Source organism: Neopsephotus bourkii, unplaced genomic scaffold (genome assembly GCF_033783945.1).
Source record: "Neopsephotus bourkii isolate Nb327-2 ecotype Australia unplaced genomic scaffold, CSIRO-AGI_Nbou_v1 NB_168, whole genome shotgun sequence".
Taxonomy (NCBI): domain Eukaryota; kingdom Metazoa; phylum Chordata; class Aves; order Psittaciformes; family Psittacidae; genus Neopsephotus; species Neopsephotus bourkii.
Window position 1 is genome coordinate 9,273,169 of NW_026900684.1, and position 23,940 is coordinate 9,297,108.

The window sequence follows — 23,940 nt, forward strand, 5'->3', positions numbered from 1 at the left end:
CACACCCCATTGGTTTAGTTGCACAACAACAAAAGTTCTTGCATTCTGGCACCACTTTCCTGTTTGTTCACATCAGCTCAGTAAGCAACGTTCCTTCAACCTATTCTTACTTCCATTTCATTATGTGCACTCATGTTGGAAGCAGAGTCACCTGAACAGTCTTCATTTAGGGCAAACCCAGGAAGAAAGGCAATGCCAAACACCACCTAGAAACAACATAAAAATATAGCCACAAAACCAATACCAACTTCGGAAATGCTGTACTAACACCAATTAACAGTCATTTTACAAGCTCTTTTCAATGCATGTTTTCTCTCACCACATCTGTAATTCAGTGATGATCAGCACTAGCTGGAAAGGGTTAAGCAGAAAGCATTAGAAGGAAAAAACCAAATCCTACAAGTTTATGAGTTTGTTTCAGGGAAAGCAAACGAACAAAACAAACAAACAAACACACAAACAAACACCCCCAAATGCTAAAACAAAACCAAACTTCAACCCTTAAAGATGTGGCTTATGGATACTGTAAACATGAAATAAGGCATAAGACAGTAAAAGCTTAAGTCAGGAGATAGGCTGATTTACGAGTTAATACAATGAAGCAATCAAGCAGGGAAATAATATCAATGTGGGAAGCCAAATAATCAGCTGTGCCTTTTTTATACTAGTAGTCTGCTAAATTTTGTCAGTACAACCTCCTCTCCCCTCAGAACTGTCTGTTTGCCTCTGCACAGTAAGCTCCATGCCGAAAATTGGAATAGAAAGAAAAGGTGAGAAGAAAGCAGATGCTTTCTCCAAACTCTTTTTTTCTCCAGCAGCACACAGCTACAGTTATAAAACAGATGAAATAGTCCCCTAAGCATCCAAAAACAGAACAGTATTTTTCAACATTTCAAGGCATTCCTAGAACTTGTCAGACAAGCATATTACAAAGAAACAGCAAGCCATCAACAAGCTTCCCTACCTTAAAAAATCATTACTCCACGTAATGGGTCCCTGTACTTAAAAAATACTCATAGAATGAAAACAAAACATACAAAGCAAGCTACCTCCTCCTTAGGCAGCTCCAAAGAGCCATATTCCCAAGGAACAAATAGCAGCCCAGCAACAGGAAACATTTAATTTAAAAACATAAAAACAATAGGGGGGGAAACAAACAAACAAACTTTAAAAAAACCCAACCAAAAATAAAACCAAAACCGTATGTTGATTACCTTTCAGGGTAGCTGTACTGCTTCAGCAGGTTAGGACATCAGAAGAACAGATCTGATCTGTTTTTCCTAAAGTAAAAAAAGGAACAGTAGCTAGGAGTCCACGTTTTTTAGTTACCTTGTTAGGAGCTTAATTTAATTCACTTGCTAGCTGTCTGATTTGGTCTGTACTTGCACTAGCCTCCATCTAGAGTGTGAATTAGAGTGGTAGGGGCTGCACTTGGGAAGAAATAATCTGGAGACAGCTCTTTCCTCTCAAAGTGGGTTTTAATGCAATGTTTTATTACCAGAAGTGTTTCTCTAAAGTTTTATAGGAGATAAATAAGTTTTTGCTTCAGTATGTTTATGAATTTTAAACATGCTTTGTATAAATATCTGAAATTTTGTTTATAATTTGACATGGTGTTTATCAAAGTAAAAAAAAAAAGTAATATCCATCATCAGTTGGTCATGGAGGGTGCCTGTATTAACAACATAACAGCATTCAAGTCAGCAGTTTAACGTACAAACTCACATATTTTTGCTCTATGTATTTCTGCATTAATAAATATGTATTAGTACAGGAAAAAATGAAATTCAGTCAGGCATATCAAGTTGTTTAATACTTTCAGTTTGAAAGCTAGACACAAATTTATTTCATTGAAGTTGACATGAGAGGAATAAGCTAATGGAGAATATATTCTCTGAGAGCTGCCAACACTAGCAAATATATCATCAAAGCATGGCTGTGGGTACAATAAGCTGTATACTGAGTGTTGCTGAGTCTTCACAGCCTGTCCTTTTGTAGGATCAAATTAGGTGTAAAGTGCTACCATGTGAGAACAGAAGCTTTTCATATGACTCTTCAATGCACTTTCATAGAGATTTTTCATTTTCCTAGAAGCTTACAGGTTTCCAGCTAAACATACAGCAAGGCGTCAGGGAGCCACAAGGGCTGGCTTACCCTGGAGGAAGGCGAGCCAGGGGTCAAGGGCATACACATTACAAGCCATACCCTCTATGGTGGGGTACAGTCACAGTATGTTAGAGATTGGAAGGGACCTCAAAAGATCATCTAGTCCAATCCCCCTGCTGGAGCAGGAACACCTAGATAAGGTTACACAGGAACGTGTCCAGGCGGGTTTTGAATGTCTCCAAACAAGGAGATTCCACAACCTCCCTGGGCAGCCTGTTCCAGTGTTCTGTCACCCTCACTGAGAAGAAGTTTCTTCTCAGGTTTAAGTGGAACCTCTTGTGCTCCAATTTGTACCCATTGCCCCTTGTCCTTTCATTGTTTGCCACTGAGAAGAGCCTGGCTCCATCCTCGTGACACTCCCCCTTTATATATTTATATACACTAATAAGGTCACCCCTCAATCTCCTCTTCTCCAAACTATAGAGACCCAGCTCCCTCAGTCTTTCCTCATAAGGGAGATGCTCCACTCCCTTAATCATCTTAGTTGCCCTGCGCTGGACTCTCTCCAGCAGGTCCCTGTCCTTCTTAAACTGAGGGGCCCAGAACTGGACACAATATTCCAGATGAGGTCTCACCAGGGCAGAGTAGAGGGGAAGGAGGACCTCTCTCGACCTACTAACCACCCCCTTTCTAATACAACCCAGGATGCCATTGGCCTTCTTGGCCACAAGGGCACAGTGTCGGCTCATGGTCACCCTGTCGTCCACCAGGACCCCCAGGTCCCTGTCCCCTACACTGCTCTCTAACAGGTCGTTCCCCAATCTATACTGGAACCTGGGGTTGTTCCTGCCCAGATGCAGGACTCTACACTTTCCCTTGTTTTATTTCATCAAGTTATTCCCCACTCAGCTCTCCAGCCTGTCCAGGTCCCTCTGGATGGCAGCACAGCCTTCTGGCGTGTCGGCCACCCCTCCCAGCTTAGTGTCATCAGCAAACTTGCTGATATTACACTCAATTACCTCATCTAAATCGTTGATGAATATATTAAATAATACTGGTCCCAGTACCGACCCTTGAGGCACTCCACTAGATACAGGCCTCCAACTAGACTCCGTCCCATAGACTACAACTCTCTGGCTTCTCTCCTTCAGCCCACAGTACCTAAGTAGGGTGGGCACAATCACCCTAGTAACAGGGTCCATTGACTGCACCAGACATGGCAAGGGGTGAACCAGATCTAGGAATGAGATCTATCAAGGGAAAGCAGTAGATGGGAGAAAGAGGAAAGGCTACAACACAGGTCCAACCAGGAGCACTGAGATATGACTGGAAACTGGTACACCCACAGTATAGCCGAGGCTGGTACCAAATGCTCAGTCTTGAGCTTAAAAGGGGCTCCTGGGCCCAAGGAAAGTATTGTTTTGCATTCAGGAGGTGCTGGTTCTTTTGGCATCTCAATAAGAAAGACACAGGCACTTCAAGCCAGTTAACAAATATCTTCAGTAAAAGATGGAAATAAAAAAAGTGACAGCAATCTTACAACCCTTCTGATGCTGCATGTGGCTGGAGGCTACACATGATGCTGTCAGGGTCATTAATTTCACTAGCGCATTTAGGACTCTGACATGAGATCAGGATCACTACAGTACATTCCAGAAAGTGATTAAATTATTGATAAAATGTTTTCAAAACTTCAGAATCCAGTAGATTTCATGAGCTCACGAAGGACCAAGAGAAGCAACACATCTAAAGAAAATCTAACTAGATGGTACAAAACCTATGAATGGAGAGATTTTTATTTTCTTTGTTTTGTTTCCAAATGAATATTGCTTATGTCCAGAATATTGGAAAAGCAGTTCTTAAGAAAGTACTATGATTATTCTATAAAGTCCTGAGCTGCCCTTAGGCAGAATATTGCATTTTATTCTCATCATTTAGTTTTGAGAAAAAGAAATTCAAACTGGAAAAAAAAAAGGTGAGAAAAGCTACTCAGGAGACTGCAAGAGTTTTGTTCATTTGGTAAATGCATTTCCTGAGGTAAACACAAGGGAAGAAAAATAATAATACTGTCAAAAATCCCACACAAACAAACGAACAAACGAAAAATGGACAAAACCCAACTAGTCAAACAGAAAACTGTATGTGAATTTAAACTTGGCAGAAATAAATCAAGGTTTGAAATTAGGAAAAAAGCTTCTAATCATGAAAGCAGTAGGATACTTCTCCTCTAAGAGCAGCAGCAGAAAAAGATATTTTTACAATGTGACTTACATGTGTCAAACTGTAGGTGACTTTACATGATGCAGTTACCCAAAATAGCCATGGACTAAACCCAGCGTCTCAAAAGTCAACTTCCAGACCTATTCACTGTTTCACAGTACACACAGAAATACCAGTTTGTTGAAGAAACAAAGAAACTCAATGGGTGACGAATTAGTGCTACTCAAAGAGGTGCATAACCTGTTCCCCTCCCATCACCTTCCCAAAACAACTAATTAGGCCATGGGAGAGCATGTTTCCTGGTGTTGCCAAATTATTTCAAACTGGCTGAAGCATCTTCATCGATTACTACCCTGAATCAAGTAGAATCATAAGTAATAACACTTTGTTCAGTATAGTGCTGCTCAGACTGTTTGCCAGCAGATTCATAGGGCAGTCCTCTCTGTGGCAGACACTGGTTTCACGTTTGTAATCAAGCCTACTGAAAGCACTCTGTGTTGAAAGCAGTTCAGTGGAAGCTAGGATAAACACAAAGTAAGAGAAAATAACTGTAACCATGACTAATTGTTAATGTGTTACTTTTCTGTTTTTTAATGCTTTTAGTGATTAATAGTAAAGTAAACAATCATAGAATCATAGAATCATAGAATAGTTAGGGTTGGAAAGGACCTGAAGATCATCAAGTTCCAACCACCCTGCCATGGGCAGGGACACCTCGCTGTAAACCACATTACCCAAGGCCTCGTCCAACCTGGCCTTGAACACTGACAGGGATGAAGCATTCACAACCTCCCTGGACAACCTATTCCAGTGCCTCACCACCCTAACAGGAAAGAATTTCCTCCTTATATCCAATCTAAACTTCCCCTGTTTAAGTTTTATCCCATTACCCCTTGTCCTACCACTACAGTCCCTAATGAAGAGTCCATCCCCAGCATCCCTATACACCCCCTTCAGATACTGGAAGGCTGCTATGAGGTCTCCACACAGCCTTCTCTTCTCCAGGCTGAACAGCCCCAACTTTCTCAGCCTATCTTCATATGGGAGGTGCTCCAGTCCCCTGATCATTCTCGTGGCCCTCCTCTGGACTTGTTCCAACAGTTCCATGTTCTTTTTATGTTGAGGACACCAGAACTGCACACAGTACTCCACGTGAGGTCTCATGAGAGCAGAATAAAGGGTAATATATAATGCTAATAAATCCCACCACTCTTAAGACAATTCTAAAATCACTACTAAAACGAAAGTATTGAACTGTAGAACATTTGCTTTGCAGTGAAAAATTTTCAATCTTTTGCTAATAATCTTGCAACTTTTTTATATTCAAGAACTGATACCAGTGAAGAAAATGATTTATGTGAATTTGCTTGCTATACATATGTAATTTTGAAATATCATGCACAATTAACTTTGATGCTTTAAATCCTTCACCCTGACAGTCATGGATCCAGATCAAGAACAACTGTTGCTTTTTTTACAGAAACTAAAACTTTAAATTCCAGTTGATTTCAACAAAAAAGCAAAGGAAGACATTGACCATCAGAAAAATTGAAAGTATTTTTTTCTGACTTAGAACATGAACATCTTCAAAATCTTGTGAGTTATCAGGTATTTTATGGTTTACTGGGATATAATGAAATCTGAGATAAAGGGCTGGATTTACAAGGGTTGAGGAACAACATTCAAGCTAAAACTGGGTCTTAAGCCCAAGTTTTACTTGTTATTTTTCCAGGATCTTTTCTCTAAACTCATCTGTAGCAAGTCTGAGGGAGAAGCGTTCACCTTCCCTTGAGGAGGTTCTCCAAAGTTCCTTTGTGAAAACATATAGTTCCCTTGTGAAAACATACAGCTCCTTTAATGAAGATTTAGTTCACAATGTACATCAGCAGGATTGCTCACATGAGCACATTTTTCTAAATCTTAAGGTATTAAGTTACCTACTGTAAAAGGAATATACAATAGGGTGTGTTATATTAATACACGCTGCTCATAAATTATCATTTTACATACTGTCAATTTTTCCAAACTGTTATAACTCATATTCTGACCAAATGGAAATGTCTAATAGTTTGGTTGCTGTATAGAACAGAGGAATGGTTTCACTTTGTTCTAGTATGCTTCTGAGATAATGTTTATTTGCTGTATTTCTGGAAAGAGCTTCCAAATACAGGATTCTCAAATAGACTGAAGAGGAAAGATCAGAAGGTGAATAACTACACCTCAATGTAAAGGATCCAGTCACCCATACCCTTATAAATAAGTCAAAACATGTTGTCAAGCACTTATTCCGTATGAAGAGTAATATGTATTAAAACAATTTTATGTAATTAATTATTTTCCAGCAAATTAATTAGCTAAAATAAGACAATAGGTGTCAAAATGTTTTTAAAAGAGCTACAAAGGAAAAAGTGGACAAAAAATAGTTTGGTTTTCAGTCACAACTCTGAAAAAATTTGGAGTAGCAGTTTTTATCAAGTAACAGCCAGCTATCAAACTAAGTTATGCCAGGTCTCGCATTTTGGAATAATTTTCCCAATCACTATAAAGGATCCCCTGCAAGTTATTTAAGTCATAGAAGAATTCAAAAAGTTATTGAAAGTTAATACTACTCCTAATTTTCTTAATGGATTTATGCCCTTTGTCCTTAGGGTAGATGTAGCATGTACAGTCTGCACAGACATTGGATCTGAGCACAGAACATAACAAGAGAGACAGTGGGAGATTTTCCACGTTGGCCCACATCTTTAGAATTCACTCTGTCCCTAAATTCATACTTGTGTTTGCTACCTTACAGAACATGCTGCAAAACCTGTGCATTATCCAATATGAAAAAACACTGTTAAGTGTGGCAGGATGAGAAAATATGGATTCACAGGTTTGATTTCTTCTATTTCACAAACACCTGGTATCACCATGACTTTGATACATCTGCTCATGGGCGCTGAAAAGTGCTCATTTAAAAGCTATTTTATATATATATAAATAAATGTAAAATACTCCAGTAGAAACAAATCTAGTCCAACACAAGCATATATTGAAAATCTCATATCTAAACACCTGACTGAGCACAAGTATCAATACCGCCCAAACTATAAACCACTGAGGTATCCTTTTAATAATTCCACTCATTACAAGAACCACATGTTTTCAGCTGTATCATTAAACGGTCTCAACCAATACTACATTTTACATATGCAAGCAATTGTATTTCTATCATCAAAATCCATGTGAGTTCATTTACACAGGTACAGTTTGCTTCTCAGAGTTAATTTTTTTTGTATGTAAAATATCCCACAGGCAAAGAGAAAAAATAAAAAAAAAAAACACTCAAAAAATGGAAGAAACTTAAAAGTTTCACACTGGGAAAACAGTAGCCTACTCTGGATATTTAAGCACTGTTCTGTTATGATGAGGAGTAATTAAATAAAAACAGAGGAACACTGACTAACTAGCAGGAACTGTCTCCCTTGAGGCTTGAGACAACAAAGCATTTACAGGGCCGCTGAGTCCAGCGGAACAGCTCACTTGCTTTGAGCTAAACAGTGTTTAACAGACTGAAGCCTTGATTAACAAAAGGAGCTATAACAAAGTATGAGACTAGATTGAAAATATTTCTGCTTTTGACTGATCTCTGTGCACAGCATTTCACAGCTATTTCTGCCTCTTTATTAGACCACTGTTTCTTCTATTCTTTTTTGTAAAACAGAAAATACTAACTTCCCATTGACTCTCATTATCTAACAGAAAATCTGTTTATAAGCACATAAAGCAAAGATCAGATTTTGCTCCAAGGCACTCAAGACACTGTAGTGAGTTTAAACACATCAGCCACACGTGAGCTCTTCTTTTCAGTGCTGACTACATATGGAGTACAAATTTACAGTATATTTATATCCTAGCTTAGCTGTTTTCATATGAAGTGAAAATGTATGCACACATTTTGTAAACATAATTGTTAATATTCGATAATAGTGGTACATTTAGATATTACATAGTTTCTGGGGGGTACTTTTTCCATTTATGCCTGTTGATTACAACACAGAGTGGGGTTTTTCATTGAAGTTGCCAATCTGTTCTCCCTGTATCAACATATTTTCCAAATTCTGCTGCATATTCACTTGATACATACATATGACATGTTATTATTCTGTAATGTACCACTCATTAACATTGAATGAGCTCTAAAACTGAGAGTAAAATGCAGACCACCTAATTTCTGGTGCTATGACCCACCTCCCCAGAGGTTAGGTTTAGCATACGATGGATAGAAAGACATCAGTTGCTACTGGAACTGGGCAACTCCATCTGAATGAAGAGAATTAAGGCTTAAGATAGAAGGTGCTTGAGAAGAAAAGCTATCTGAACACATGCAATTTGCCACTCATGTTTCAATTTGTTAAAAGGCTGATAATCTAATTAACTATGAATTAGGAACAATTTGTATGCATCCTGAAATTAAATGCAACAGCCAACAGTTATGCAAACCAGACTAAAAGGCCTATTTATTTTAGTTACACCAAGACTCGCTTTTGAGGTAATACATTCTGAAGAATGCTATGCTACATCCTTGTGGTGAACACCTCTATTTCTTATAGAGAAAACTGGCAAACACTTTTACACAGACTCTCTATTTTCAGATACTGAAATACATTGCTAAGCCTTTTGTTGCTTATTGAGGAATACTGAACAATTACATTTTTCTTTTTAGTAGTTTTACTCCCATATTTTAAAGTTGGTCTTTCTATTTTAGGATTGCATTTATCAAAAAAACCTCTCTTCTGTTTGTAGCTTTGTGTTTAGTAATAGGTTAAAGCCTCTGGGGTTTCACACTTCAATGAATTACATCCTGGTGAATCCTGTGTACTGAGAAAGCCAGATTAATTAACATAATCAAACATGTCTCAGTAAAACCAGAATCTAAAACTACAGTGATGTCGTATCCCATCACAACACCCTCTTAAAATGCTGGAATATTCAAACTGGCAATACAAGTGTGGTAAAGACTACATATGTGAGATCTTTATTCCTTACCATTATGATATACGTGCTTTTCAACTGTCAACTTGGAAGACAATCTTTTGTTTGAAAGGTCAATTTATTGCTTTTATAAGAAAGCACACAACTTTAACTTTGTAGCTGAATATATCATGACAAAACACTTTGGGTTTATAGACTCACATGTTTTAACATTGGAGCCATTACTTTGAACTTCTGAATCTCAAGGCTCATAAAATTTTACCCAGCGACTTCTGGATCAAACCCAGAACATGCAGCTGACCTACATTTAAAGAACTTAAATAATGATAAGTTCTGCTCCCTTTTCAGTTTTTCGCAAACTTTCAATTGCTTCAAAGTAGGTTTGTTGGGTTTTTTTATTATTCTAAATTAATGTTTTATCAGTTTCCAGTCTTGTTAATTTACTGCCTCTGCTTATTTAAAAATGGCTTTCATTTCACATACTTTTTTCCATCATCAAGGTGTTTAAAGACAAATCTAAACCTTTCTGGTTTTCACAAGTTAATCTGCTTTTATCTTATATTAGGAAAGTATTCCAAACTGTAACATTCTTGTAATTATTTTCAGAAACCTTTCAAATTTGTGAGCAGCCTTCTTACAGAATGATTATTTAAACATATTGAACTACAATATGTTCCAGGATTGAGCACACTAAAATAATTATAGCAACTTCTCATGACTACCACTATGATTAGTTTAATATTCCACAAGGAATCTGTCACACCAAAAAGTACATGCAATAATCCTTCAATCCATATCTGCACATTAGCTTCTCTCTATGAATACTGTTGAGTAACTGCACTATCTTGCATTCAGTTGTATAAATTTTGTGTTCAAATGAAAGTGAGTTACTCTGTTAAATTGACTTACATTTATCTTGCTGAGTGCAAATACATGAGGTTGTTAAAGTATCCCCATTTAAAAGGTAAACTACTAGTTTGATTCAGATTAGGCTCATCTCCTTGTAGTAACCTTATGGCATTTTTTACTCCTAGGCTACCTGGTGTACATATCTCAAGCTTATAAATACAAGTGCTTTATTTTCAAAAATACCCAAATACTTGTTGGACCAGAGAAAGAGTAGCTATACACCCTGCTGGTTATGGAGAGAATTAGATATTGATATTAACGTATTCTGGAGAAAAATTTTCATTTCAATGTACTAGTGTTTTCCATTTGTGAAGAATATGCTTCAATTAACCTTCAATACTACTGAAAGTAAATTAAACAGCTCAGCTTTTTATGCGCATATTATACACATACCAGCTATCATGTTTTGAAGGTTGAGCAATATTCTGTTACATTGTTCTCCAAGTATATAAGACATATATAAACAAACAAATTGATATTTGACACAAATTCATACTACAGTGACACTCCATGAATTTCATTTTTTAAATGGATGTTCAAACAAGTCCTACCTTTTAATTTACTGTATCTACCAGAAGGATAAAAAGATACCATAAACGTCTTCTAAAGACTGAACACAGTTTTGTGTACAGCTTTGCATAATAGGTAAGTCTCCAGTAGCAATATGGAAGGAATAAGAAGATGGTAATTAAAACAATAGTGAATTAAAATACTTTAAGCAGACAATATTTTATCAAAGCTTGTGATTAAAAACGAAGTACGCTTCTATGCTTCTAAATCTCACTGGAGTCAACAACATGTTCTTGAGTACTTTGTTGAAATGGGACTTTTCATGAATCAAAGGGAGTTGTCTGAATTTACTCAGAAGAGAGAATTTTAATATTCAACATTACCCATATGAAAATTTTCAAAAGCTTGAAAACAACATTCTTATTTAGCAGAACAAAATGATGCAACAACAAAGTTGCTGCTTAAAGCAGAAGCAAGCATATGTCTTCCCACGAGGATTTTGAGAAGTTTGAACTCTGCAGATTTAAAGTATAGCCTATATTTATAATTAATAGAACTGTTCCTACTGGAGAGTTCATGCTGGCAGTTTTAACTAATAGTATCATAAAAAAAAAAAAATCACTTGCTTCAGCATAAATAAATATTAGGCCAATTCACTGTTGAAGCACATAATGCACAAAGATAAACAGCACAGGGAGAAGCAGCCTTACTAAACACTAGTTTTAAGAGGAAAGATAAGATTCAAATATTCTGAATATTGAAGGGAAGTACTCTACGCTGATTCTGTAGAGCACCTGCCTTGACAGACTATCCTAGAGCAATAGAGGTATTCTTTACTTTGTTTGCTATTATGTTTTCAGTTAAGGGTTTAAACAGCTTCTTTTCATGACCACTGTTTCCAAGCAGAGAGAATGGGAACAAAAGGATAAACTTCTTGAAAACTTCAAGTACTGAATAAAAAGAGTCCCTGAATTTATGTAACCACTACTACTGAAAAAAAAAAAAATTAGAATGAAACAGTTCAGGGAACAGAGGAAATAAGTTACTGATATTCTAGGATATTCTTCAGCCGTACACTTGATACGTATCAACAAAGAAATCCAAACTGGACTGAAAATGTGTGGTAGGTGTTATTATTTAGTGATACACATTGGAACAACCTTGAAGAAGAGCTAAAAAAAGTGTAAGGATTCTGCAAAATAGAAAATATAAATTAAGAACTAAGGTAAAAGCAACATGTGAGATATTTTTTAAACAAAAAAGACAATATACCTGGAGGTGGAACATGTGATTACTGTAAAGATTTCTAATGAAATACCCTATTTCTAAAACACACCCTATCCTTGGATATGAGGAATGCATAAAATCCCTCTTTCTTATTTCTTTTCTGCATCTTCTCTACTGAATGATCTTTTAATCTTTTCTGTTCTGTGTAAAAAGTTTTTCTGTATTTCATTCACTGTCTTTCTGTAATTACTTCATTATACTTCCCTCAGATTTCAGTTTCTTTTACTCTGCTTCATATGTGCCTAATCTTGCTCAACTTTTGCTTTTTTCCTTGCTTTTTTCCACATCTGCTTCCTTCTTCAGCACTTGAGCTTTGTATGGCGTTTTAATAGTTTAATTAGACTGTGGCCTGACACAATCACATGGACTGTGCAACTAGTGAAGCTGCACACAGAGTGGGGCTGCTGTTTAACATCTAACACAAATTAGCGGCTATTAGGGGAAAGGAAGCCAGCAGATTATATTGAGGCTAACACTGAGAAGAAAGTGCCTAGCCAGATATATTTCACATATGCAGAGACCTCTCCCTGAACTACTCCCATAGTTCCCCTTTCATTGGCTCTCCAAGACATGATGCTGGTGTTCAAAGGCCATTGTTTTTAGATGCACAAAACATCCCAACTTTACAATCTCAGACATAATTTCCTCTTCTGTCCCTCTCCAGGTATATGTCCCTTCCTCACATTTATTATTTTACTGCATACACAAACCACACAGATTTCACAAGAATTTCTCAAAAAATATTTCTCAAGATCACTCAGAAATCTTTATCCTTTTCTAATACAAGCAGCTCCTGACTTGCATGAAATGTTGTTTGTTTTCTCTAACAATAACCGTAATCATTTCTCCTTCCTACTGTCACCTGTACTTGTAAACTCATTCTCTGTTCCTCCCTCTTCTCATTAATAACTTTCAAATTTCTCCCTTACAATGTTCTTTCCCTATTGCTTCCCATAATCCCTTCCACGCTTCTCCCCAGAAAAACTTTCAAACTCTTTTGATCTCCCTAGTAGTCTGCCTCATGGCACTAGACCATCTTTTCTAGAAAGTGGAATTGAACAGGATATACTTTTTGTGTGTCCATCAGCACCGAACTTTCAGAGGAGACTGAAACAGGATTTTTTTCCCCCCCTATTTCCTAAGAAAAGCGTTATAGGTGCTATAGGCAAAGCATAATAACTCCCATCCCTCTTCCCGCAGGGGCAGACATTCAGTCAGGGGCTCTTCTGAGAGCAAACACCTGACCCGACCCCCAGATAAGCCCTCCCCGCGCCCCTAGCGGTGTCATCTTCCCTTCCAGGGGCAGCCCCTTCAGGGCGCCCCCTCGTTGTCCCCGGTCCGGTCCCGCCCCGCCGGCCTCCGCAAGACACAGCGCTGCGGGGGGGACGGCCATGTCCAGCCCCCGCCTTGCCACCCCGCCCGCCCCGCGCCGCCGGCGCCGCGGCACCCCCCTCGCCCGGGATGCGGTCGGCTGCGGGGTGCCGGCTGCTGGCAGGAGCCGGGGCCAGGCGGGCGGAGCGGTGGGCTCCTGCCGCCGCCGCGGCTGGGATTAGGCGGCCACTCTGCTGCGATGCGGAGCGGCGGGGCGGGCGCGGCGGGGCCCAGCGGGAGGGCGCGGGGAGACGCAGGGCACTAGGCGGGCGGCGGGCGCGGCGCTGCCGGAGCTCTCCAGGGTGCTTGGGACGCTCCCGCCCGCGAGGAGCCGCTCAGCTCCGCGCCGAACCGAGCCGAGCCGAGCTGCGGAGCACTTCCGATGCCTCGGACACCACCGCTCCAGGGCTCTGCTGAGCCTCCGAGCAGCATGGCCCGGATTAGGTACCTCCGAGCGGCTGTGTCGGGATTTTACCTGTGGGAAGCAGCGGTACTGCTCAGGTGAGTTGTTTTCCTCGGGGAAGCAAAAGTCCCCCCGCCGGTTTTCCCGAGCGGCTGAAATACCCGATACTGGCGTGGAGGGCGACCGCGGTCACCGCATTTCCTCACCACTAACGCCCGGGCGGCTAACCTTTGGAAGCCAGACTGTGGGCACAGGAGCTACATGCATGGGGTCTAAGCTTCGCAAATGGCTTTTTAACATTGCACTGCCTCGAATAAGATTTCACATTTTGCGAGCTGAAGGCTGTGCCTGTCCTTCACCTGTACATAGTAAGGGTTTCCCTATTTTATCACTGCTTTTTGTGTTGGTTTTTTTTTTATCACTGTGAATTTTATCACTGCTTTTAGCAGGAATTGTAACATTAATGATCTTGAAATTCTTCAGGTGCAAAGTGTCTATATGTAAAAGTTATGGAAGATAATCTGATTTGGGAATATATAGACTTCTTTTTACTGTCAGTTCTTTTCAGTAAAATAAAAATCAAGGATTGTGTTAGATCAGAGAAGCTTTATACAGAAACAGAAAGATAATAGCTGAGTGAACAGAGGATATGGTCTGCAGGATTTCCCTTGAGAGGGAAAGCATTTGCTGTACTACTAGTAGCCTAGGGTTTGTATTGTGAAAGATAGCAACAGATCCATAAATTATGACCTGAGTAGAAAACTAAGGTTCATATGGTTTTTCTACTTTCTGCCCAGCAGACTTTTGCTAGCTGAAGTAATGCTGTGATTTCAATGCAAGCATTCTTTTGATACATAGCTCTGGAACTGTGATGACAACAGCCTGAAATAAACTTAAGTCCTGTGTTTAAAAGTGAAGGAAACCTTAAAAAGAAAACTCAGATATGTAAAGAAGCAGAGTTCAATATCATTGTGCATTCACTACTGATGCGGAGTTAGCCATGCTTGTTACCAACACACAGTCTAGCTCTGGAACACAGTAAACAGACTGTAGCATACAACATGACAATTCTGGGCTATTTTAAGAATCACATTGTTACTTGACAAAGATAAGAAAGAAAACTTACATTTTAAAAGTGGTTCTCCAGGGAGACTTCAGGGATTATACATGTAAGATGTCTATAACCGCAAAGTTAAAGTAGTAGCATGTAGCAGCCCACAAGGACAGCACACTTCACAGCTACCCACAGGTTTTTAGCAAGTCATTCCTTTTGAAGTTAGTATAATGGCCTGATTTGTACCAATATAGCTAAATAGTCGATAATGCGATTTTATTGTAACTGTGCCAAAATAGAGATTTTAAGAAACTGGGTCACATGGGAGGGATTAATTGACACTGGGAGGAAAGAGTAAATGCATGTATATTACAGTTTAGATTTTTACAGCTATATTGAGTGTTTAATGTTCAGAATAGTAGTGTATTGTAGGCAATACAAGCAGTACTGTGCTATTATTATTCTATCTCAATGTACTTATACAACTTATTTTTCCTCAGTGTATTACTTAAATGTCACCCTACCGTGGAATGATTCATCCTTTATTTTAATCATACAATAACACATATTATATTCCAAGTGAAAAAATAAAAATTTTTAAAGTCAGTGTTGGAAAACATACATGTATTTTGCATCACATAATTCTGTACTACTATGAAATTGTTTCAAGCTGTATACAGGCATCTTATTTTGCATACGTTCGAATTATTCTGTTCAGTGATCAAATAACTGTTGCATTGCACTAGTCTTCTGCTCTTAAATTGTCATTTTATCACAGTAAACATGGTCACTGGTGCACAAAACTATGTATTGTGAGAAAGACTTCAGAAAGCTGCTCAGAACTTATGTATATCTTTGGTATGTATCTCTATATAGAGACTAATGGTGATTTTAGGTCTAGCAGTATTACCTGAGATACATGAGCCAGTTCGAGACATACAGGCGTCTTCTCCATGCTTTGAAATGGAAAAAGTGTTAAAATTCCCAAGCTTCCTGAAGCCATTAATTTTATTTCTTTTCCAACTGAAGTAACGTGAAATGACTTCCACTGAAGCAAAGACAATAGGGAATAGTACAATGATGTTTTCACTCTCTACAGGACTATAGACTTCAGCCTTAGCACCTATATAGACCCATCTGTGAGAAGATGGATATGTTAGGGATTTCTAGGAAAAAACAAACCTTGTGTTTTATTTGCTCAGATATTATAAAAAAAATAATGTACCCTCTCTTGCACCTTGTAACATTAACACTTTTCTGTTCTTCATTAACAATCACTCAAGGATGTGTGAGAAGACTGAATGAAACTAACAGGAAAAACTTTCAATTCTTGTCAAACAGCCCTGAGGCTGTTTAAAGTTTTTGTTTAAATGATATGTCTGTAAAGATAGACATTAAGTTTTATTTTCAGTACAGGTCAGATGAAAGTATAAACTTACAAGCTTGCTACTTTAAAGTTTCAGGATTGGTATGTTTCACAAGAGGCAACTGCACCCAATTTATTTATTTTTGTAATAATTAATTTTTCACCTCACATCTAAAAGCTTTTCAAGTTGAAATGACTGAAACAAGATGTATATTGATCATTGTAAGATCTAATTATTAATTTGATTAATTTAATTATGGAAGACTTATGGAAAGAATTAAACACTGTCAATAATATTTCATAATATCATTCATGTTTGTACTACAATGTTTTAGATAAATAGTGTACATATTGATAATATCTTAATAGATTCTAGACATGAAACACAAGGGTTTAAGAACTCTATTACATTTTCACGGGTATATCTGAGGACTGAGAGAAAAGCTATGCTCAGACACAAAATAAAAAACAATATTATTTTTAATAACTGCCTGGCCAAGCCCCAGTGTGATGTTAAGGAGAGGATGGAGATGTAAAATTTATTGTGAAAGCTAGGGAAAATAATTTAATGGAGTCTAAGAATAGCTTCCCACAAGAGAAGGAAAACAAATACTTATAAGATATGCTATTAAGTTATAATAATCCCTAAGACCAAATATTCCTCTGAGTTTTCATTAAACTAATAGCGTTAACAAAAATTCCTTTGCCTTTACTTATTCCAACAGGTCACACTGCAAGCTAGATTATATGTGGTCAAATAAGTTTTGTGACAGCTCTTGAGCTTGCATAGGCACCAGCACAGGTCTATTAGAACTACAATCTCAGGGACTTTTCACGGATTCTGCTTTCTCCTCAAAGAGTATAATATAGGTATTTTACATGTAGACCTGTGTATGGGAAAGTATAGGATGAAAAGGTAGGTGGCACTATAGAGATGCAAAATAGATTCTCCCTATGATATTTCTTTAGTTATCTATATTAGACTATGAAACATGCCATGATTAAATTAGTGCCTCATTCCTTGTTCTTATCATTACTCTATCAGCCTTATATTGAAGGAAACAGTACCACAGACACAGCTAGTTGCACTTAGAAACCAGATTCTTGTGGGAAAACTTCCATGTAACATACGTCTGGGGCATGCCTGAGCTTACAGTTAACTGATTTTGAAATTATTCTTGCATTACATTGGAAATTGTTTTCAGATGAATAGCTTTAAGAAACAGAAGTCAATATCCTTTAAGCCAGCATTAGTTCCTCCAAATAATGAAAGAAAAAGAAATGACAGTTAAAAAATATTAAATCTGACATATCATCACAAACATCTTTGAAAATAAAGATTTTCAGATATCATAAAAAGACTTCAGTAACTTATTATTATGTTAAGACGTATACTCATAATACTATTCAAGAAACAAAACTGTGTTAAAATCAGGATGTGAATAAAATAGCGTGGATAGGCAATATAGTAATTCAAGATGAGAGTACTGAGGCACAGAACCTTTCCTCAACAGCCCAGATTTAATTTGAAAACATAGTTTTCTGTGGGATAAATCAGTCAACAGGTTCCAGATCCTAATGAAAAAGATCTGATATGTCTCAGGGAGCAGCAAGGAAAAGCAAGGTGAGCTGGGAGCTCAGGCTCAGCAAGACAGACAGGAGCAGAATCCTGCCAACAAAGTCTGCAGCCCCTGTGAAGGAACAGAGCAGATCGAGTCCAAACAATTATTCAGACTGACAGACAAGATTAATAGTGATGAGGTAGGTCCAAGGTCAAGCCCAAAAGTCAGGTCAGAAGGTCAGAATTAGGAAGGTACAAGGCTGGGTAAAGGTATACTCGCACAGTAGCTTGTGCAGAGTCCAAGAGGATCTCCCAAGAACTCCTGAAGGAGAAATGACAAAAAAACAAACAAAAAGACAACAACAACAAAACCACAACCCCAAACAAATAAATAAAAAAGAAAAAACAGCTCCTGAGAGAAGAGGGGTAAACCCCTGCTGAGGCTTATGTGACATTTTGTCAAACAGCTTTGCTTCAGTGCTGCGCTGTTTTTACCACAGCTGCATTCCTACTGTGACCAGGTAGCCAAACCCCTGTGATGAAGAAAATGTGCTCAAGGTCCTTGCAAAATGTTAGGAGGAGAGCATCTGGATTCCCTTGCAGAATGTATCCATATGCAGGCATTTTACTTCCCAAAACTCAGACAATGAGGAAGGGGGGGGTAAGGGTGGTAGCCAAAAAATGTAATTCAAATTTTCAACGATACCAGTGAAAACACTGAAATCCTTTTGAACCAGACATCAGTTTTGTCATAAGTAGGAATTTGATCAAAAATTTTAAAATCCATTTAATATCTATAATTTAAAACTTATGTATGTGTTTTGAATTTATAACATTATAAACTGTAAGAAACATAAATAACAATGAAATTTCAATTAAAAGCATGAATCTTTAAATTCTTACTGTGTTAGTGGCATTTTTTTACCTTTCAACCTCTTCTAATTCATTCTTAGCCAATTGATGCTAACAACAACTGAAAGCAAGTAATACTGTGAGATAAGTGTTGTGCTTCTCTATGATGAAAAATGTAATAGCTTCTCCGTCAGATTAGTCTTGTCCAGATAGCCTAGGAATCATGACAATTAGAGAAAATGAAAATTTTTATAAGATTAAATCTTCTTATTTTAACAGATTTAGAATGGAAGCTTCAAATGACCTTATTGGGTATTATGTAATAATACCTATAGGGAATTATTCCAGCAAATCAGCTTTTCTCAAGTAATGAACAATCAAGAACCCTTGTGTGTGGTGTTGCATCTTCTCCTTTTTATTACTTTTCCTACTGATCTTCAAGATATTTATTGGAAGAATCAGTAAAAGGAGATAGGAACTAAAAAGGAGTAACTTTACTTTCACTGGTATGTAGGCACTGTGAACAGATCAAGTGAAAGGCACCTTTTTTGAGAATATCAGCTACCAGTAAAAAGAGAACATCTCAGAGAACAGGAAAAGACAGAGCTAGAAACTATGTACAACAAGAATGGAGGCCCAAAGCAGAAAAATGAGAAGACCACCAGGAAGCAGAACAGTCTTCACAGTAAAGAGAAAAAAAGGTGAAAATATTTTATGCTATACTTTTTTCTAGCACAGGTTACAGTCCTTATTTTGTGTGGCTTCTGAAGGAATACGATCCTTCCTGACTGATGTCTTTAGGTGCTGTGTCAATACAAATGTTAAATAGTGAGAGCAAAAAGAAAGAATGAAGGAAAAAAGTACAAAAGTAAACAGCATGTGGTTATAAAATTAGAAAAGAATTCTTTTTGTTATTAGTCTTCCAGTCAGCTGTCTAATGAATTGCTCCAACATTATTCAACAGTAAACAGGTAATAATGTTTGGTCTATACTGCAGTGGACTTTCTACATAACACTTCCTCTACACTTTTCTTATGCCATATACTACCATGGGACCATACCACCCTCTAGACCTGCCACAGATATACAAAATAAGCAGGGATAAGTGGGGAGTGCCAGGGACATTTCCATGTTCCCTAAGGAAGATCAACCCTCTTCAATATCATTATTACTGACGTTTCTGTTTGGTGAAATGGAACATTAAAGAAGTGCAGTTTCCAAGGGAAACAGTTTGAGACCACAGAAAATGTAGAAATGTTCAAGAAGGCTCTGGCCTGGGATAATGTTGTGGTGAGTGATGGGACTGTTGGAATAGAGGAGCTACACAAGTGGTGGGGCTGCTGTCTAATACAGATCAATGGCTATAGGAAAAAGCAAGCCAGCAGGTTATCCTGAGACTGTTTGAGCGAAACAATAAAGTGAGTAGAAAGCAAATACAGGAGTATTAAATGATCTGGAACTGTGAGGTGGAGTTAAGTGTTATTAACCTTTACGTGACTTTTACAGCTGAAACTAATCTAGGAAGGATATCATAAGCAGAAAGAGTACAGCTATGACATTTAAAAAAGCAAACTTTCGCCTCTTCCTGATTAAAATTTAAGCTGCAGTTATAACTACATAACCTTCTGTCTTCATATTTTGCCTTTTGTTGCATTCCATATTTGCTATAAAATATGCATAAAAATACCTTTGATATAAAAAATAATATTGGAATATGCTACTTATCTTACCATTGCCCAAGGCTTCACATACTCTGCACAGTTTGCATAAGACTCCACTATGTCTAGAATTTATCTCCATTACAAAATACTTTTTTCTCCGTTTCAGGCTTTTGAAAGGTAAAAAATGAGTTTAGTGTAATTCTACCTATGATCTCTGAGGATCCACAATCACCAGAATATATCATTTCCAAGATGACTTTCTATAAAACTGGCTAATCTAATTATCTAATTTTTACTTACAATTAATTAACTTGAATTTCACAACTGCCTACTCAGCAGAAATGCCCAGAACATACAGTTATACCAGTATGATTCTTCAAATGTTTGGGTATTAAAATTATTATTACTTTATATCTTAGTTGGGGACTGCAGAGCTTATGGACTTTTTTGTGAAAAGTTGGTTTGTAATGTTCTGGGGTAAAATGGGGCTTGAATGTTAAAAAGATCCTAAGGTTTTCTCCTGCTGAAGCTTTTAATTTCATAAAGTTTCCTAAACTGCACTGTTATCTGTTAGATTCAGTAATGTACAGGAACATCCATGCCCTGGGCATGTGTAGGCTGAGACATATTCATCTGCAGAGACCAGCTAAACTTCCAGTTTTGTGAGCAACATGTCTCCTGGCTACGGGTGCCCTACTAGGTAAATAAAATAAATGTCACAAAACAGTAACTTGATGGCAAAAATAAGGTAAAACTTTTAATTTTTTTAAGGGAAAAACAAAGGTTTTGAAATCAATCAGGACTAAAGCACTGACTTCACACACCTAAACTATGACTACGTTAGTCCAAGGTAAATGTTAATTCTGTGACTAAGCATCTATATAATAACTCCATGAAGGGATGCTCATCTTAGCAATGTTTTCCCTGATGCTCTCAGGTCAGATCCATTACCTCTGACTCAGCAACATTAGAACTAAAGTCAAAATGGACAGATTTCAGCATCAGAGGTGGACTAAATCCCGTAAAAGACTTTCTTTTAAATCCATAGTGTGATTTTTCATTGCTTTATACTAACAGAAAGAATGCTGGATGTAATTTTTGGGGTTTGTTTGTTTGTTTTTTTAATAAAAAAGGAAGCAGGTTTCTCAGAGTTTTCAATATTTCTTAGAGTTTGTTTTAACTCTTAATTTGCAAGAGTAAAAGTGAAATTTGCTGCAGATCTCGCATGCTAAATATTGGATGCTCAATTGTTCTCAACTTAATATTGTACTTTTTTACTACACAAAGTGAATATGAAATGCACCCACTGGAAACAGTAACCCATGATTACAAAAAGTACAATACACTAGGGAAATGGAATAAAAAAATATATTTGAAAAGTGTTTTTCATATATGCATTAAAATTTTACCTCCAAAAGTTATCCCAAGCTTCTAACACTGTGCAAGTGAACTCTAAGAATATATCTAACTAAATCTAAACGTATTTTTGTTGCTCCTATACACCAATCTTTGGATGTAAGAGTACTCAGATTTTCATCTCTAATAGAAATCTGAGTATAAATGCACTTCTTCAGATTCCCTAAGTGGTGGTTAACAGAATGTCCTTTTTCATCCTTTTTAACAGTGCTGACTCCTCAGGAGGTAAAGTGTCTTGCATATCATAAAGGCTGCAACAGCGTTTGGGGTTGTCCTCTATGCCTTAGTGATCGCCCAAGGAAGAGGAGGGGGGAAGGTAGTGTACCTGGAATACCTAAGGCCCCCCACCCAGCCTGCTTAGTATGTGCAGGGGCCAGAGGGGGATCAGCACACATCATGAGCTTTCCTTTACCCAGCTTATTTCCACTTCTTTATATGAAGCTTAGAAGCATCAGGTGATAATTAATGGTGGTGCTGGATATGTTGTACTGGTATAGCAAAGACGAAATATGCATCTAGGGGGAAGTTTAAACAATATTTTCTGTGTGTAAAAAAGAATGTATGTAGCTGACCAGGATAATTCTGGCAGAAATATGAAAGGCTACAAGCAGTGTATTTTTTACCTTCATATTATTTTCTCTACTTATTCAGTAAGAAATATGCTTCAGTGCATGCATTAGGGATGCTGGGTTCTGCCATTATGTGGCATGCATCCTGCCACTCCCATCATCACCCTGAAGCTCAACCCTGTAGTCTTATGCTGAATTATTATAGTGCTGTTTCTAACAGAAATACTAAAAAAAAAAATAAAAATTATGTAATCCATATATCTCATGTAAATTAACACAGCTGATTGAACATCACCATTCCTGTCTCACAGAAAATTCCAAAGCCCTGAAAACATTGTGTTGCTTTTTCAATGCACAAAAGGAAGTTTAAGTTGCAAAAAGCAGGACAAACTCTGCCAATTCTGGGGATTGGGGAAGATGTTTAGAGAAGTTTTTGAAAATTAGAATCCAAACCCTCAATTTCAGTTGCTATCAACATTAGAAAGTTGATGGCGGCTGACAGGCTAGAAAGGACACAAGAATATTCCACACAAGCCTGCCAGCATTACATTAAAACAGCATTGAAACAGATATGCTTCTGTAAAACACTGTTTCAAGAAAGCAGTATTTTTTCTACTAGAAATATTTTGGCTTAACGGAAAATTCTTAACCAATAGCAGTAACACAGTATCTACACTATAATTAGCTGACTAATTAAAGTAAATGTAATGAGAAGTGTTTTGGGAAAGAACTTTATATAGCCCCGAGTTCTATTTACTGGTAAGTTTTGACTTGTCTGGGTTGTAGGCCTGTTTGTTGAAACACTTTGTTTCCAGGCAAGTGACTCTTTAGGATACATTCAGCTTTTTTTAAACTGAAATTATATCTTATCAAACTTATTACGGAGATAAAGTCTCATTCTGAGCAGCTATCTGACATGCCCACTGAAGATACAGGAAAACACTCTTGTACTGATACAAGCAGATCTTTCTTCAGGCAAATGGAATAGTGTTTAATTGAATTGCACTTCAGTCATCACAAACCCTGAGGTTTTAATTCAAAATCAAATTTTTATCTAGCTTTGATAAATCTCAACAATTTCATTCTATTGTTTTTCCATGAATATTTTAATGAATAATAAAAGAATTGCTTGAGAAGAGACATATTGAAGAAACCCAGTTTTTAGTTTCAGTTATGATTTTCAACTCATAAATTAGACTTTTTAAAGTAAAACAAGGCAAAGGAGGAACAGAAGACAGGACATTCTAAATGGTCATTAAGTATGGTTACAACAAATACCTTTTTTTCTACAGACATACAGTTCATGGGACACTGTTGTTGTTACATTGAGAGAGAGTAAAACAACCCAGTGGATGAAAAGTAAGCTGTTGGGGCAATACCACAACAATACTAAAAAATCTAGGCAGTGAATTATAACTAGAAGTCACAGTAATAGGTATCTCTGCAATTTAAAGGACATGTGCTGATGCATTCAAAATACAGGATCAGCCAAGGAGCTGTAATCTGTAGAATTCTGTTTTCAGTATTCACACGTTGCTCCTAGATTTGCAAAGAGTTTGACTTGGGAAACAATAGTTTGAAGTTTTTAGCCTGGCAAAAGTCGCTTTTAATTAATTCTGCTTTCAGCCCAGTGTTGCCTCATTGACACCAGTTGAATTGCTATTCATATGGTGGTGAA

At 37.5% G+C, this 23,940-nt stretch overlaps 1 protein-coding gene across 2 annotated transcripts in view; it reads left to right on the forward strand.

Annotated features, from left to right (window-relative positions):
• The first annotated feature begins 13,443 nt into the window (after nucleotides 1–13,443).
• The window catches only part of GLRA3 (glycine receptor alpha 3), a 75,552-nt gene continuing 65,055 nt past the window's right edge, over nucleotides 13,444–23,940 (forward strand). For both annotated transcript variants that reach the window (XM_061372437.1, XM_061372420.1), the window contains exon 1: nucleotides 13,444–13,881. In XM_061372437.1, the coding sequence (XP_061228421.1) occupies nucleotides 13,763–13,881 (119 nt within the window). In that variant the 5' untranslated portion in view covers nucleotides 13,444–13,762. The remainder of the gene's footprint in view (nucleotides 13,882–23,940) is intronic.